Raw genomic sequence first — 15312 nt, 5'->3', positions numbered from 1 at the left:
CTTGAATTCTTCTGAATTCTGATCAGCTAATTAAATCTGATGATGACTCTTCATCTAATCATCAGATTGATCTCCGATCAGTAGCAACACCAAAGTCAACCACAAGACGTGGATAAACACCACCACGACCACCACCGTGAGCCATAGCATTTCCGGCGACGTTCATAGAATTAACACTAGGACAGCTAGGGCCACCGGTGCCGGGAATATTAGTACAACCTGAAGATCCACTGCCGGGGACGCTTCCTTTCTGAAGAGACTGAAGGTTAATATCGTAAAGTATTCTAGTACCCTGAACATGTAAAGAAGAAAGTAGCAAAAAAGCTGCGAAAACAACTTGAAAAAACTTCATCATTTTCTTAAATGTTGTTACACTGAAAAATGAATTAATGTGAAATATTGAACATGAAAAAGGCAATTTATAGGGTTTTTAATGTTGGAATGGGAAGATTATTTGACTGTTGACCTAAAAATAAAATTCAAAAAATTGAATTGGTCAGAAACATGAAATCAAGGAGTTAATTTGAACTTGAATCCCAAGTACATATATATATTATATTCAAAGGATAAAAGAGTGTTGATTAATTCTCTGTGGAGGTTTTACTGGAGATGAGATTATCATGTGATAGGAAATTTCTTGCTATGCTGTTTCATTGCTGACATGTATATATATGTATACAATTGTAGTTAAAAGCATTAAAGGCAAATATAGTTAGATGAAATGATTTGGGTTTTATTTACGTGTGGAATTTCTTTTATTTCCTTATATATTCAATAAATATAAAAAAGACTAAATATAACATATATAATCCTCTCTCTTTTATTAACAATATTTAAATAATTTCTTCAAACTAAAATCATATTGTTTGGGAGAAATAATACCCTAATTAGGAAGTTTAACTGGTGCAGGTTCTACGCGGGGGTGGATTCCAACAATTTAGTTGCGTTTGTATGAAAAAATTTCTTTGTTAAAGAACGAGAATAGTTTTGTATATAATTACATGAGAAATATTTGGTATAAAGAAAAAATATACATGCGTTATTAATTGATTCGTGTATGCGTTATTAATTGATTCGTGTGTATTCCTATTGTAGGGGAAGAGAGATCCTCTACAAGGAATTTTTCTTTCACATCTCCACTCTCACTCTGGGAAATTAAGTGAAAATTTATCATACCCGTTGGAGAATAGTTATAACTTACTTTTTTACAATCAAATGATTAATTGATTACATTTTACGCAAGTTCGGTGAGCTAACTCAACATTTTATACAAGTTCAGGAGGCTTTCAGAATACTTTAAAAGTTCAGAGGATTAATCAAATTTTTTAGACAAGTTTAGAGAACAAATGATGCATTAAACCTAAAAATATGGGTGATGAAGACTGACAAAAGACTTATTTCTCCTGTTAACTCTGCAATTTTGAACTAGACCAAAAGTTTCGAGTGAAAGTGCACAACCTTTTTAAGGTAAGTCCGGTAAACTTTTATCATTCACATTTCCAATCATACACTTCTACCTAGACAGAAAATTTTAAAATACCATACGCAGTTACTAATACGTGCCAAAATGAAAACAATTAAATCTATCAAATAAGTTTTTTTTAATGGATCTACCTCTATACATTAATCACAATTCACCAAAAAAAAAATATATATATTTACCTATTCAAATTTTATATTAGTTCGGGTAAAAAACGATAAGAGCAAACTTAAAACTTAAAATTTGGCCCTCTAGTATAATATTTTTATAAGGTGGGAAACGTTCATGAACTCATAAATTTTCAGTTCTAAAAGCAGGAACTCAAATTCATTAGTAAAGCAAAAGCACATGCATATTAAAAAGCCAAGATTGTAATCGTGGATTTTGAATTAGATATGAAGGCGGAATAGTGTAGGTTGATATCATAAATTGGCCCCTTAAATCATTAACCAAGGCAAGCCCTGGAGCGTCATCACAACCTAAAAAAGCTGCACAGCAAAGTAAGGCAGAAGAAAGAAACACTCTACAAAAAGTTAGCTTATGAAAAGATTACAACCTCACTCCAATTCTAAGACCAACAATTTCCCCAAATATATTATTACAATGCACAATCACCCACATATTTGCAGGTTATTTCCCCTGTCAAAGCTCCTTCCTTCAGTGCCCACTTGAAGGCCTATATACTGCATACCCATTCCCCAAATGCGAGTAGTCTGGACTGAAATAGGGAGAACCCTCAGCCTCTGCATTCCTCATCCCCACTAACGATAAATCTGATGCTGCCATCTGCCACTGGTTCGAAATCAATCCATCCATATGGCCATTTGCATACGGCATTGGACTAGCTTGAGGAATATATTCCCTTGGTGCATCAAAATGGGTGCCAAAAGAGCTATAACTCCGTTGAAAACCAACATCGTGATAACTCCTAGTGCGCTCAAATCTGCAGGAGCTGCTTCCTGAAACTAGGTTGTCAGCAGAAACACCCATATCACCTGGAAATGAGCATTGCCTGTTTAAGAAGTGTTGTTGTCCATTGCTGAGAGACTGGAAGACTCCACCTGACACATCTGCCTTCCCATGTTCATCATCAAGCAAATCATTGATTATATCAATATGTGGGAACTCATCTGTCACTCCTTGAGAGTTCTCCATCCGATGGGGTCCATTCTGCAAGCTATCCCGATTTAACATCCCAAAAGCAAATCCAGATTGGGCAGAGTTTGAATCTACCCTGTCAGAGCTTGGTGGTAAAAACATCGATCCGGATGCCAAAGTAGGTGGCTGTGTATGTGCAGATGGCAAGTTAACACCCATACCAGGAGAGTTTGCATGAGTGAAACCAGCTGAATTTGAGCTAATGGGATTACCCACGATCGCATTTCGATAGGACAAAGGTGCATAACTTTGATTTGCTGGTGAGGGGTCAGGACCCAGCCGACCAGTTGCACTAACTGAACGAGCAAGTGATGTTGGTGTTTGAACCATAGAAACAACTGGGGCAGTTGGTCTGGGGGCAGGGATTAAAGGTGCACTGGATGGCCTTGACATCACAGGCAGTTGTGGTAGAGCTGGTCGCTCAGCCAACTTCAAAGTTGACACATTCTGGGTCTCAGGTTTGGGCATACCTGTATTTTGCGGGGATAACATTGAAGGGCCTGGCTTATCAGCACGCTGTGTTCCATTAGAGGACGCTTTTCTACTTTGACCCAGATCAATTGTGGCTGAACTCTTGTTCTCTAACTTCAATTGAACTGCAGAATGGATATATTTAGGAGGACTGGTAGGAGGGCTTCTAGAAGAGGATGGAAGAGTTGTCCTTTCTTTAGACGGACTTTCCACATCAACCAAGACTTTGGTGCTCGGTTTTTTCTGTGGTAAAACTTCTTCCACAACCTATCACGTCAAAAATAATTTTTATCAAGATAATACTTATATAACATGTAATAAGAAAAATTAGAAGTCATAGAACAGCTCACGAGCAAATATTGCAAAAAAAAAATGTATAAAGAAAAAATGTCCAGCCAGAAAATCACATGGTTAACAGGCCTTATGAGATGTTAGATAACAGAACCAATCATGACTAATATCAGAGAACATCTGTGCAACAAACCGAGTTCTTGCATGGAAAAGAACTTGGCCAGCAGAAGGGTGTAAACTAACAATGATTATGAAGTAGAAAAATAAACCAAAAGTAGAAGGAATATCAGAGGAAAACTCCTGTTCAAGTAAATAACTGATGTTCATAGAGGCAACCATACTGATCAAAAACTATGGAAAAGCTTAAAAAATATATAGCCTATCCCATGCTGTGAGCCAAAAGGATAGAGAAACATCACCTTCTTAACTAGTGGCTGCTCAGACCAAGTAATCCTGTCTTGTGAGGCACTTGAAACATCCTCAGTATCACGGTCGATACCCTTACTACCTCCAGAAACATCATTCAGATCTCCAACATCTGCTGCAGACCCGGAAAATTGATTATCCATTTCAGCTGACCAACTCGCATCACTAGCCTTACCTCGTGAGTGCTTCCCTCTACATACAATAAGCACTGATTACATAATCCATCCTAGTAGTAAGCAGCAACAAGTAAGCAATAAGTTTACCACTTTACCTGCTACGTGATTTTACATACTGGTAGTTTGAATGAGAGTTCCCCTTGTAGGAGCCATTGGTCACAAGTGATGGGACTGAATCCGTGGAGCAAGTTGAGGAACTATCATCCATTGCTGATGTACTCCTCTTTTCGGAAATCCCATTCGGTATAGATGACAACCCACTAATTCCGCTGCTGCTAGCTTCTGTCAGAGGATGAGGTTCTGAAGTATCAGTATCCCAGTTGACAGGACTTGCATCTCTGTCTTCTGAGTCAGGCTGGAGTATGTCAGTAACACCATCCACTGAATCAGATACATCAGACACATCTTCCACAATATCAGGCATCTCCACAACAGGTCGTGCTTCTACCATTATCGAATCTTTTTTCTCGCTACTTGGAACTTCATCTTGGTACTTGTCCAGCATTGCCCTTTCATCTCTCCCTTTTTCTTTACCTTTGCGATTATTTCGCTTTTGTTTAGCCTGTTATTTATAAGAACCATCAGTGCTCCAGTTACAAACTACTTATTGTAATTTAATTGATAATCTGCCAAAATACTGTCTAGATACATGCAAAATCCAGAGGAAAACCGAGAGAGGATTAGAAGCAATTATATTACCCAAGTATATGAATTTCAGAAGTCATACCTTTAATAATTCACATTCACATTCCAATTTTTTCTTAATTAGTGATTTGATTCCAGAAGTCAAGAAGAGCTTTAAAATTAAATTCTAGTTAAAAATAAAGGACACCGCTTACCTGTTTTTTCTTGGATTTCTTTTCTTTCTCAGTCGTTCCTCGTCTAGCCTTCTGCTCACTTTCAGCCAGCCATTGTGCCTCTTCTTCACGAATTAGCTCTTCTTGCCTCTTTAAAGCAACAGCTTCCTGGTAAGCAACTTCAATCTTGTGGCTACACATAAAAGAGATAAAATTAATTAATGAGTGGATGATCATGCGATTAATTATCAAGCAACAATGCATAAAACATATGCTTCTCCACGGTCACATGATAATGGCACATTCAAATTCAAATAATAAATATATTGGTACACTTAACTAGTTATATTATGAGCAGATAATCAATATCAAAAAAATATACTCAAACTTACTAACAGGAAAGAATACTAATTTTTAGAAGTTAGAAACTGATTTAATAGCTTAATTGTCAGACATAGTTATTAAAGGCGCAAGGCGCACTAAGGCGCAAGGGGGGTCCTGGAGCCTTGGCGCAAGGCACAACTTAAGGCGCGCGCCCGAGCGACTCAAGGCGCACACAAAAAAAAATATCATAAATTCATAATACTAGTCACAAATAATCACAAATAGTCAAATAATAATAATAAAACCATAAAATGCATGAGTTAAGTTCTAGTTAACTACTAAGGCATGAGTTAACTGTTGCGATATGTGGAGTAAAAACTGTCGATCTTTGTCTATCCATGCTTTTCTTTTATTTTCTGAACTTAAAAAACCCTAAAATACCCTAATCCTAAAATACCCTCAAAACCCTAAATACCCTAAACCCTAAAATACCCTAAGGTAGCTGAGGCGCGCCAAGGCGCGCGCCTTGTGCCTGGCTTAAGGCGCACCAAGGCGCACTAAGGCGCGCGCCTGACTGACCGCGCCCGCCTTTGGGCTCCAGAGGCGCTAAGGCTGGAGCCTTAGCCGAGGCGCGCCTTTAATAACTATGTTGTCAGGAAAGGGCAAATACTGGCTACGGAAGTAGAATCCATGTCTTAGAAAAAAACTTGCCAAAAGCTTATCACTATGAAAAAATCAAAATAAATATCAAAATCAAAATTGTAGATGGCCTTGTCTTTAGGGAAGTTTTTCACAAGAACCAAAGTTGTACTTGCAGTCTTTCGATCCCATTCCCTTACATATTGCATGTTAGATTCTTAGTAATTCAGGATGATTACGGGATTACAAAGGATAAAAACTGCAAAATATCACAAAAATAGCAGACAATTAGAACTTATGAGCTCCACTCCCTAAGGTTAGTCCTATTTCAAAAGAAAGGAGAAAAACTGCAAAGGGCATCAATTAGGTAAATCTGAGTACAAGGACCAAAAGAATTTGAAGGTGGTAACAGTTTATTCCAAAAGTATGGGAAAATAATGAACATCGGAAAATACAATACATCAGACGTATTACTTGAAAATATGAGCAAGCACAAATATTTCCACAGTCCTACGACCCAATTCTGTAAGACGCCTTTCATCACGCTCAATTGAATCCTTGTTAAAGTCCTCACCAGAATTTCCATCCTGCACACACTCATCAATAGTTCTTGATATTTCAGATGCAACATTCACAAAAACAGCGGCTAATAGAATATAGGAGAAAGTCATGGCAAAGGGCATGCATTTTTAGACAAATCTCCAGTGTAACATCCATAAAAAACACATACCCGGACAAGACATATCTCCAGTGTAATACTAACATGATAACATCCATAAAAACACATACCCAGACAATAAAATAGAAATAGTGTTTATATATAGATTGATAGATATAGAGAGAGAGAGATCTATATCAGCATGATGTCAATTCCAAATAATATTTATTTTCATTTTAGCAACCCTCTAAGTTCTGGAAACAAGAGCAGAGCAGACTTTGACATTTCTATTCATGCATTTTTGGTCCCGTGTAATAAAATTACTGTCCAAACACAGGAGAAAACTATGATTTATTATAAGAGGGATGCCAACCCACATAAGTTGTGAAATAGCCAAGAGTCATTCTATAATCAAAGTTACAAGCAAAGCAAATACATGGAGTTATTATGTGATAAAGATTGAACTGCATCCGACAACTTCAACAATAAAATAATACTTCAATCTGTCTCTAACAAATAGCAATATTTTAATTTTCATAAAAACATGACATTACAATATCCCTCATAATCTGATATATTCCGATCTGTAAATGGAGACAAAACAATTCATTAATTTCAATATGATGATTTCGCCACTTTTTTCTCTCTTCATCCACAACAGCTTTTCATTCTTTAATGAGAGGAGAAAATAGTGAAATTTTCTTTATTAAAATTTTGAACTTAAAAGAATACATGTGAACCACCCTACTTGCACGTGAAAAGTTTTAATGAATGTGATGCTAGTCTTGAAGTCTCCTTTCTAGTGAAAATATAAAAAGAGTTGAAAACTCAGGACACTTGCATTCATCATTAACAAATTCAAAAAACTGAATTTTTAGCCTGAATTATATCACGAAAGTTCAGCACAGTAAAGCAATTTTGAGAATATCTACCCACCTTTGTACGATTCTGTGGACCCTTTTCATCTTTTGGAGGCAATGGTTCCAAGGCAGCCCTTTCAAGTAGTTTTAGCACATCATCCACCAATACAAATGCATCTTTCTCTATGCAAACAATTGGATCTGGTATTTGTTCAGTATCTGACAATTTCATCCTTTCCTTGATGCTTATATTTTGACCTTCAAGTGCCTTTAATCCACTATACAAGGAATCCATTACCAAAGTAGATGTGACTTCCTTCTCTATAAAGAAATGTTTAACTACTACTTTCAGAATCACATCTGTTTTCTCCCTAGACATGCGCCGCCGGGAATTTTGATCCATGCCTTTCCAGAAATCATTAAAGCTGCAAAGTCACATTTATTGTGTCACTACAACAACAACAACAACAACAAAAAAGCCTTAGTCCCGAAATGATTCGGGGTCAACATGCACCAACATACGGAACCGTGAAATCAAGTCGTGTCAGCGACAAAAATTCTCTCCCTCCACTCCATCCTATCCACTGTCATATTTATTGTGTCACTAGCTAATCATAAATACTAACAAGAAAACAGAATAGTGGAATTTACATATTATAGCATCAAAAGGAACTGAAAAAAGAAGAAAACTGTTTATCAAGCTACAAATTCATTACAAATGTGCCGAAACAATGTTCAAAATCCAATGTGCTCCTAACTACACGCAAGTTTCCGAACCAGTCACAAAAAATAAGATAATATCATACTATAATTACTGATTCAGTATAGCTATTGTCAAAATATTCAAAACTCCATTTTTTATAATTGGAAATAATAATGTTTTCAGCGATGAACAAAATCAGAAATTCAAATACACAAACCTTTTCCATCTATTTTTGTCTTCTAATAATCTCCCAAGCTTGCTTCGCCTCTCTTCCACAAAACGGCGACAAATCTGTTCCACATTTGTCAAATAAACCCTAACAAGTTCCCTCCTATACTGACAATCAAGGCAACGAAAAGGTCGATCTGCTTTCTCCCTAAAGAAAAATAAAATTTCAAAAAAATGTGCCAAAAACATAAACATTGGCAGCATGTTAAAATGCTAGAACACCAGATATGATAAATCACATTGTCCAAGAATCAAAACTCTCAAATAACAGAATTCCAAATGACTCAACATTTCAACTCTGTTGACAACTTCATTTAAATCTATGGCATAATTAGATTAATCTCATGCACAGATTTGGTTGGATAATTAAAATCCTAGTTACTTGATTACTGAGTTCTGAATGGTGTAGCTATACATTTTATATTCCCAAGAAAAGTAGTAATCAAATGACAATACAAATGCAAGAATCTCCTAAGAATAATAAATTATTAGAAGGATTAAGCAGCAATAGACACTAACAACATAGAATCCAGCAGCTGGAAACTTGCAAAATATGGCACAAAAGACATGAGAAAATGAAATACCAGTCATCAAGATTACCTGATGACCTGCACTTGGGCCTTTATTATTAGTGTATCGGCAGGGTCTAAAAATCCATCTGACACTTTTGATAACTCCATAAATTTTTTCCAACCCCAGTCATGCTCTTTCTTCCAGAAACGGTGCAATGTATCTGTACAATTTGCAATTAGTCTAACAAGATCAAGACCTCTGTTGTACCCATTATGAAAGAATGCCATTATCTAACCAACTAACCCGAGTACTTTGATTTTTTTGGATCTTTATTCACCACAGCTATTGTAAATTGTGCAAAATGACTCCAACCTATTGCAAAACATAAAAGATTTATGCATAACCAAAAAGAATAAAGAACGGTGATCATGAAAGAAAAATAAATTTCCAAAAACATTATTAATATCAAACCTGGTAGAAGCTTGTCATGGTTGGCAACACAAAGAAACAAAGAAAGATGATTGCAAACATCACAGCCTTGTGGATAGATTAATATGTACCTGTCACCCAAAGCGAAAAGGATCAGATCAAACTAACAGAGGAACTTCACATTTGATTCAGCAGCCACAAGCATACAATGTGTGATGTTAACTTCCACAAAATACCAGAAAACACACATAAGGAATAACTTATAGTACTCTATATAGAGGCAAACTGATACATCCACTCCATTCTCCATGAAGCTACACAGAATGTTATCCCATCGATTGGCATGCGATAATAAAGTAATTGCATATTTTAGTTCTATTCTCTTGGCTACCATATGACTGTCAAATACTTTTTTTTAAATAAACAATTTGAGAAGATCAAGATACTTACTTTCAAAATAGTTTGCTGATAATGTGGGTATGCAAGCAAAACAAGAGGCGTTGCCAAAGGCATATGTTCATATAAGCTAAAACTAAAATTTGTTCCATATACTATAAGCATGTAAATTCCACTATGTGTCAGTCAAAGTGAACAGGCACATCTGTGCGCATACAACAATCATAAACTTTAAGAGACAAAGGGTTGTATTTGAGAACAATAAGAGCAACTGTAGACAAAATATGACAGTAAGCATGAAAAGGACAATCAAATGCAAAGTCCATACCATTTATAGCCACCAACTTCAAAAGCATTGCTACGAAGTTCTCGTTTGCTAATCTGTGAAAATTTCTCTATCTTCCATGTATATTTTCCAAACAACTCAGAAGGTTTTGGCCCTACAAACAATGAAACATTCAGAAAATTAATCACATATGAGCTTGTATAACTAGGCAACAGAAGAAGCAATCACATAATTAGATGACAAATTCAACCACGTATTACGCAGATAAAAGCAAAAAAACAGAAGAGCACAGATTTCAGTGCTACTGTATCTGAGGAAAGCGAACTTCAGATGTGATCCTGTAGGTCTGTACAACTCAATTACGACCCGATCCTAATTTTGAATGAAGTGATTCATACAAATAAAACAAATTGTAAACTGAAAAAACGATCACTCTGACATTGGTTCCACTTTGTATTTACAAAAGACCCTTCACTAAATTATCTGAAAACATTCAAGCTGAACTTATTCTAAATCCAGAAGCATAAGCATCATAAATTGTTAAGAGTCCGCATATGCCTGGTAATGATATCCTAAGAGCAAAGCACCAAATTCACAATAATTGTAAGATCCTTTGTTCTGCCAATTTGTTTCCATCTCTTTTCCAATATAAAAGAGAAACAAAAAAAAATTCAACTTCCAGCAAAATCTGCTTTGGATTCTCAATAACGAAGCAAGGAAATGTAACAAAGGAGTATATCATAATAACAGACTCTAAGTCTAATAACCAATAGAACACATGTTCGGATGTTCCATATCAGTTATGTGCCTCTTTAGTAATAGAAAGCAAGACATTTAAATTTATACTCCAAAATACTAAGTTTAATAAAACTAACCATTAACCTGAACACTGACTTCGACAGAGGAACTCTCCAACCACACTCATATTCCAACATCCATGTGCAACCATTTACTAACAAATGAAAATACTACCCATTTCCAACCAAAATTCCACACAAAAACCAGCAGAAAGGGAAAACATTGTCTGCAGCCAATTTCAACAAATCTGGCATAGATGAAACCTCCCCCGGTTTGCAATGCAAGAGAGAAAATTATTATGTTAGGGTTTTGGATGGTGCTATTATTAAATAAATATATATATATATATGAACTCCATAGAAAACTTAATAAAAATGGGGATATATTTTTATCACCCTGGTGTCTGCACTGCAGGTTTTAGATGGTTTATTATTATCAACCTGGTGTCTCAATAGCAAATTAAAGTGTTCAACCAGAAAGGTCAGCAGAACCAACTAATCTCCAATATTTTTCTTCTACTCTTACCTTTCAAATTTAAAAAAAAAAAAAAAAGAATAAAAAAATTATACTCAAAAGAGCCCCACAGTGACAGCTGATTATGAAGAAAAAGTCTTCATCACAGTACAAGACATAAGAGATGCTAGTAACTAAAATCGCATACCTCCATCATCATCATCATCAGTATCCCAGTAAGGTGGTGAAGTTGATGGGGTTCCATTTTCCACCTGTTCAGAAGACCGCCATTCCGCTAATGCTTCACCTGATTGACAGCGCTGCCCACTCGAAATGCCCTCTGTAGACCTTCCAACTCCAGCTTCCTCACTCGCAACCCCAGCCATTTCCCACTCCAAAACTCCTTTCCCCAAAATCCTTCAACTCCACTCACTGTAAAACAAAAAGACCTAGAAAAATAATAAACATATTTAACCCTGGTGCCTCAGTGGCTTTTATGCATTTTACAACCATAACAAGATAAAATAAGCACTTTGAATCTGACTCCGAAGGGAAAAAAGAGATATATAAAACATCACAGAAGCATTCAAGTTCACTTGTGCTTGGGGAAAAATTAAAGCCTAATAAAATCAAAAAATATTGCATCAAGAGTGTCGATATAAAACCCACTGGACTATAGATAAACATCTGTTTGGCTGCAGAGAAATATATGAACAAGAAAGAAAACAAATAAACAGATAGTCCATCAATTGGCAAATCATTCAAACCAAAACCTCCAGTTATCAAAAAATTAACCAACCACCTTTCTTGAAATTTTCAATTCCCAAACGCTAAATAACACTGCTCTTATTCATCTCAGCTCCATAATTATCGACTCTCAGATTTCCCGGCAATCAAGCGCACCCAACATACACAATCCTCGAATTCAAAAACCGGTCATCCAAAACCTAAATAGCAATAAACCCTAATTTTTCAATAAAACTGGAGCTCAAAAAATCAGATAGATTACAGACCTATAAGAGATATTAAAACCCGAGAAAACCAAAACCATCTCATATACCGAACCGCATTAGATGCACGCTTAGCCAAAACTCGGACAATCTGAGACCAAAAACTTAAGATCGAATTGACAAATAAAACAAGTGAAAAACCCCCGATCAAAACGAAACCCTAAAGAATCCAAAGAAGAAAACAAGACAAGAAGGAATTAGGAGAAGGAGAATCAAAAACGCCGACGTACAGATCGAATGGAGAGACAAACCTGAGCTTTGTTAAATGGGTTATGGCGAAGCTCTGAGATTCTAGAGAGAGAAAGAGACGAGAGAGAAAGAGGTCCAAGGAGCAGCAAAAGAAAGAAAACGAGGAAGGGACCGAAGGCAGAGCCCAAAAACAGAAAAAATTGTATTTTTGATGTTATTTATGATTTAATTTAATTTCAATTAATTACTAATTTGTCTTTTTTTATAAAATGAAATTATTTTTTATTTATATGAGAAGACACGGCCTGAGAAGAAAGATATTTAAAAAAAATAAAGAGAAAGGCTCAGGCTGTTCCTCCTCTCCTCTCTCGAATAAAATAAATAAAAATATTAATACTAAACATCAAAAAAGGAATTAAGATTAAGATTAAGGAGGAGAAAATTAAAAAGGAAATAGAGGGAGGGCTACGGTGTTATAGTTATACATCACAGAGGTGGGTGTATTGTAGATAACAGGTAGCAAAACAAGAGTAGAGCAAAAGGGCAGAGGTGGCTGTGTCCACTGTCCAGTCAGCTCTCTCCTTTCCTCTCATTGGCTAAACACAAACGTGGGGACACTTTTTTTTTATTATTATTATTTAGGAGATAAGTGGAAGGAGATAAGAGTTAAAATTAATTATAAAAAATAATTATAATGGTAATAAGTATTAACTGATAAATGCTGCTGAACTACTGATTGATATTGAAATTAAGTAATAAAAAACAGAGTTTTAATGTTTTAGTAACTTTCTAAATCATTAAAGGATTGTTTGGTTCATGAAATATGGAGGGAATAAAATAGTTATTCCTTACAAATTCTTAATCCAACATTTAATTCAACTTTTTTTCATGTGTATTTTATAAACTAAGGAATAGGGATTCTTTGATTAAACCTAGAAATAGCTATTTCTAATCAATATCATCTTTCATTTTCAAAAAAAAAACCGAAAAAACGTGAATAACACAAAATGATAAAATGCAAAAATACAAAAACGTGAAAACGAAAAAATATGAAAAACACAAAATGTGAAAACCGCGAAAACGTAAAAATGCAAAAAAAAACACAAAAACATGGCAAAATGCGAAAATACAAAAAAAACGTGAATATGTGAAAACGGCAAAAACATGTGTTCGTGGTTTTAACATTTTTAACGTTTTTCAAGTTTTCATGGTTTTCGTGTTTTCCATAAATTTTACGTTTTCGTGTTTTCGCATTTTTTACATTTTCGTGTTTTTAGCGTTTTTTTTGTTTTGATTTTTTTCAAGTTTTCTTATTTTCCACATTTTTCAGTTTTTAACTTTTTTACGCTTTTGTGTTTTCCATATCTTTTTCACGTTTTTTTATGTTTTCGCATTTTTTCGTATTTTTTGTATTTTCGTGTTTTCATAGATTTTTCCTACTTTTTTCTATTTTTGCGTTTTATAGTTTTTCACGTTTATCAAGTTTTTACTATTTTCGTGTTTTTATAGTTTTTCACGTCTGTACAGTTTTTTGCATTTTACCGTTTTACACATATTTTTGTTTTTTTCTTGTTCATGTTTTGCATGTTTTTTTTGTGTAACCCGTTTATATGTCTTTCGCGTTCTCACTGTTTTCCCTTTTATTTCGGTTTCTTATTTTCTTTTTGCGTTTTCATGTTTTGTGTTTTTCGTAATTTTTTACCTTTTTTCATAATTCCTCTGAAGTAATATATACTAGTATTGTGCTCGCGCGTTGCGCGGATGGATAATTTTTTTATACAATATTTTAATATTTTTTAAATTTATATCATTTATATGTAGTGATATTAATTTTTTGTTTTAAAATATTTTTTTTATCTGCTTGTTTTAAAATAATTTAAATTTACAAATTGTAAATAAATTAACATACATATCTTTATAATTGCTTGATAATAGGTTTTAGAAGTTGTTGAAGTCATAATCTATTGGCCATGTTGACATGTTTTCAAGGGTCATTCTTTTCCGTTCTTGTATAATACTTATTCTATATAATATTGCAATTTTAAAATATTTACTACACTTTGTGGCGATGTTTTTTCAATCAAACTCTAGCTCTCCTCGAAATTCTTTTTCTCGTGTTTTCAAAAATCTTTGATAAATCCATGAATTTGAAATAAGCATGTCTTTTTTAAAAAATTTATTTGGTTTATATAGTAGTTTAGATGTTTAAATATTGTGTTAATTATTACAACGAAATGTGTTATAAATTTTTTTTTAGTTATGTTGGTTTTAATGTTATTTGTTAAAGTTAAATGAATGGAATTTGAATGGATCCTTACATATTTTTTATCGTTATATAATTTGTTTTCATAGGGATATTTTGTAAGTTATTTTTATTATATCTATTAAATATAAATATAATTTTTTTCAATTATGTTGATTTTAATGCTATTTATTAAAATTAAATGAATGGAATTTGAATGGATCTTACATATTTTTTTTTGTCAATGCATTATAAAAAAAATCAGTTACATTGGTTTTAATGCTATTTATTAAAATTAAATAAAGAGAATTTGAATGGATCCTTACATATTTTTTATCGTTATTTTTTTCATTGTGATATTTTGTAAGTTATTTCATTACATCTGTTAAATATAAATATAATTTTTTTCAGTAATATTGGTTTCAAGACTATGATTTATCATCCTAATGTTAGTCCCCAATGGCTAGTCTCTCTTCCCCAACTTGTTATGCGCCCTTTCTTTCCAACTGTCACGATTATTTCTTTGATCCATCTAAATTCCATGTTTCCATATAATTTATATATTCATTTGTTAGCTACTGTGGCATATATATGACCTGTTGATAGAGCCCTACATTGAGGGTTCATATCCATGGAAGGAACCAGTTGTTGTGCAATACAATAACAACAGGGCAAAATACGATGTAACTGCCTGGAGATGGAGGAAAGAGCAGGCAATGGGGCATGATGTGCAAAAAGGAGAGCACTAAGTAGTACCACAACTCGAAGATTAAGATCACGTTCTT

At 34.4% G+C, this 15312-nt stretch overlaps 1 protein-coding gene across 4 annotated transcripts; it reads right to left on the bottom strand.

Annotated features, from left to right (window-relative positions):
• Positions 1 to 1876: 1876 nt before the first annotated feature.
• LOC136219603 (TNF receptor-associated factor homolog 1a) lies at positions 1877 to 12568 on the bottom strand. 4 transcript variants are annotated; one of them, XM_066007066.1, is made up of 13 exons: positions 12348 to 12568; positions 11295 to 11518; positions 9878 to 9989; positions 9196 to 9284; positions 9028 to 9096; positions 8812 to 8944; positions 8201 to 8359; positions 7357 to 7705; positions 6237 to 6349; positions 4842 to 4992; positions 4098 to 4564; positions 3820 to 4018; positions 1877 to 3376 (listed from the first exon to the last, which is right to left on the bottom strand). In XM_066007066.1, exons 2-13 carry the CDS (start codon positions 11470 to 11472, stop codon positions 2138 to 2140), a joined length of 3258 nt encoding a protein of 1085 aa, XP_065863138.1. In that variant the 5' UTR covers positions 11473 to 11518; positions 12348 to 12568; the 3' UTR covers positions 1877 to 2137. The 4 variants fall into 4 exon arrangements, with proteins under 4 accessions (XP_065863138.1, XP_065863137.1, XP_065863140.1 ...); XM_066007065.1 differs by having other exon boundaries at positions 11295 to 11535; positions 12348 to 12566; XM_066007068.1 differs by lacking the exon at positions 12348 to 12568 and adding an exon at positions 12100 to 12291 and having other exon boundaries at positions 11295 to 11535.
• Positions 12569 to 15312: the final 2744 nt, after the last annotated feature.

This window comes from Euphorbia lathyris, chromosome 2, assembly GCF_963576675.1.
Source record: "Euphorbia lathyris chromosome 2, ddEupLath1.1, whole genome shotgun sequence".
NCBI lineage: Eukaryota > Viridiplantae > Streptophyta > Magnoliopsida > Malpighiales > Euphorbiaceae > Euphorbia > Euphorbia lathyris.
The sequence above is the reverse complement of the archived record's forward strand: the minus strand, read 5'-3'. Positions and strand labels throughout refer to the sequence as shown.

Coding starts and splice junctions, on each gene's coding strand:
- LOC136219603 (XM_066007066.1), bottom strand. CDS start 11,472: ATGGCTGGGGTTGCGAGTGAGGAAGCTGGAGTTGGAAGGTCTACAGAG. Junction 9,990..11,294: donor TGATGATGATGATGATGGAG/GTATGCGATTTT, acceptor CATTGTTTGTAG/GGCCAAAACCTTCTGAGTTG. Junction 8,360..8,811: donor GCCCAAGTGCAGGTCATCAG/GTAATCTTGATG, acceptor ATTTTTCTTTAG/GGAGAAAGCAGATCGACCTT.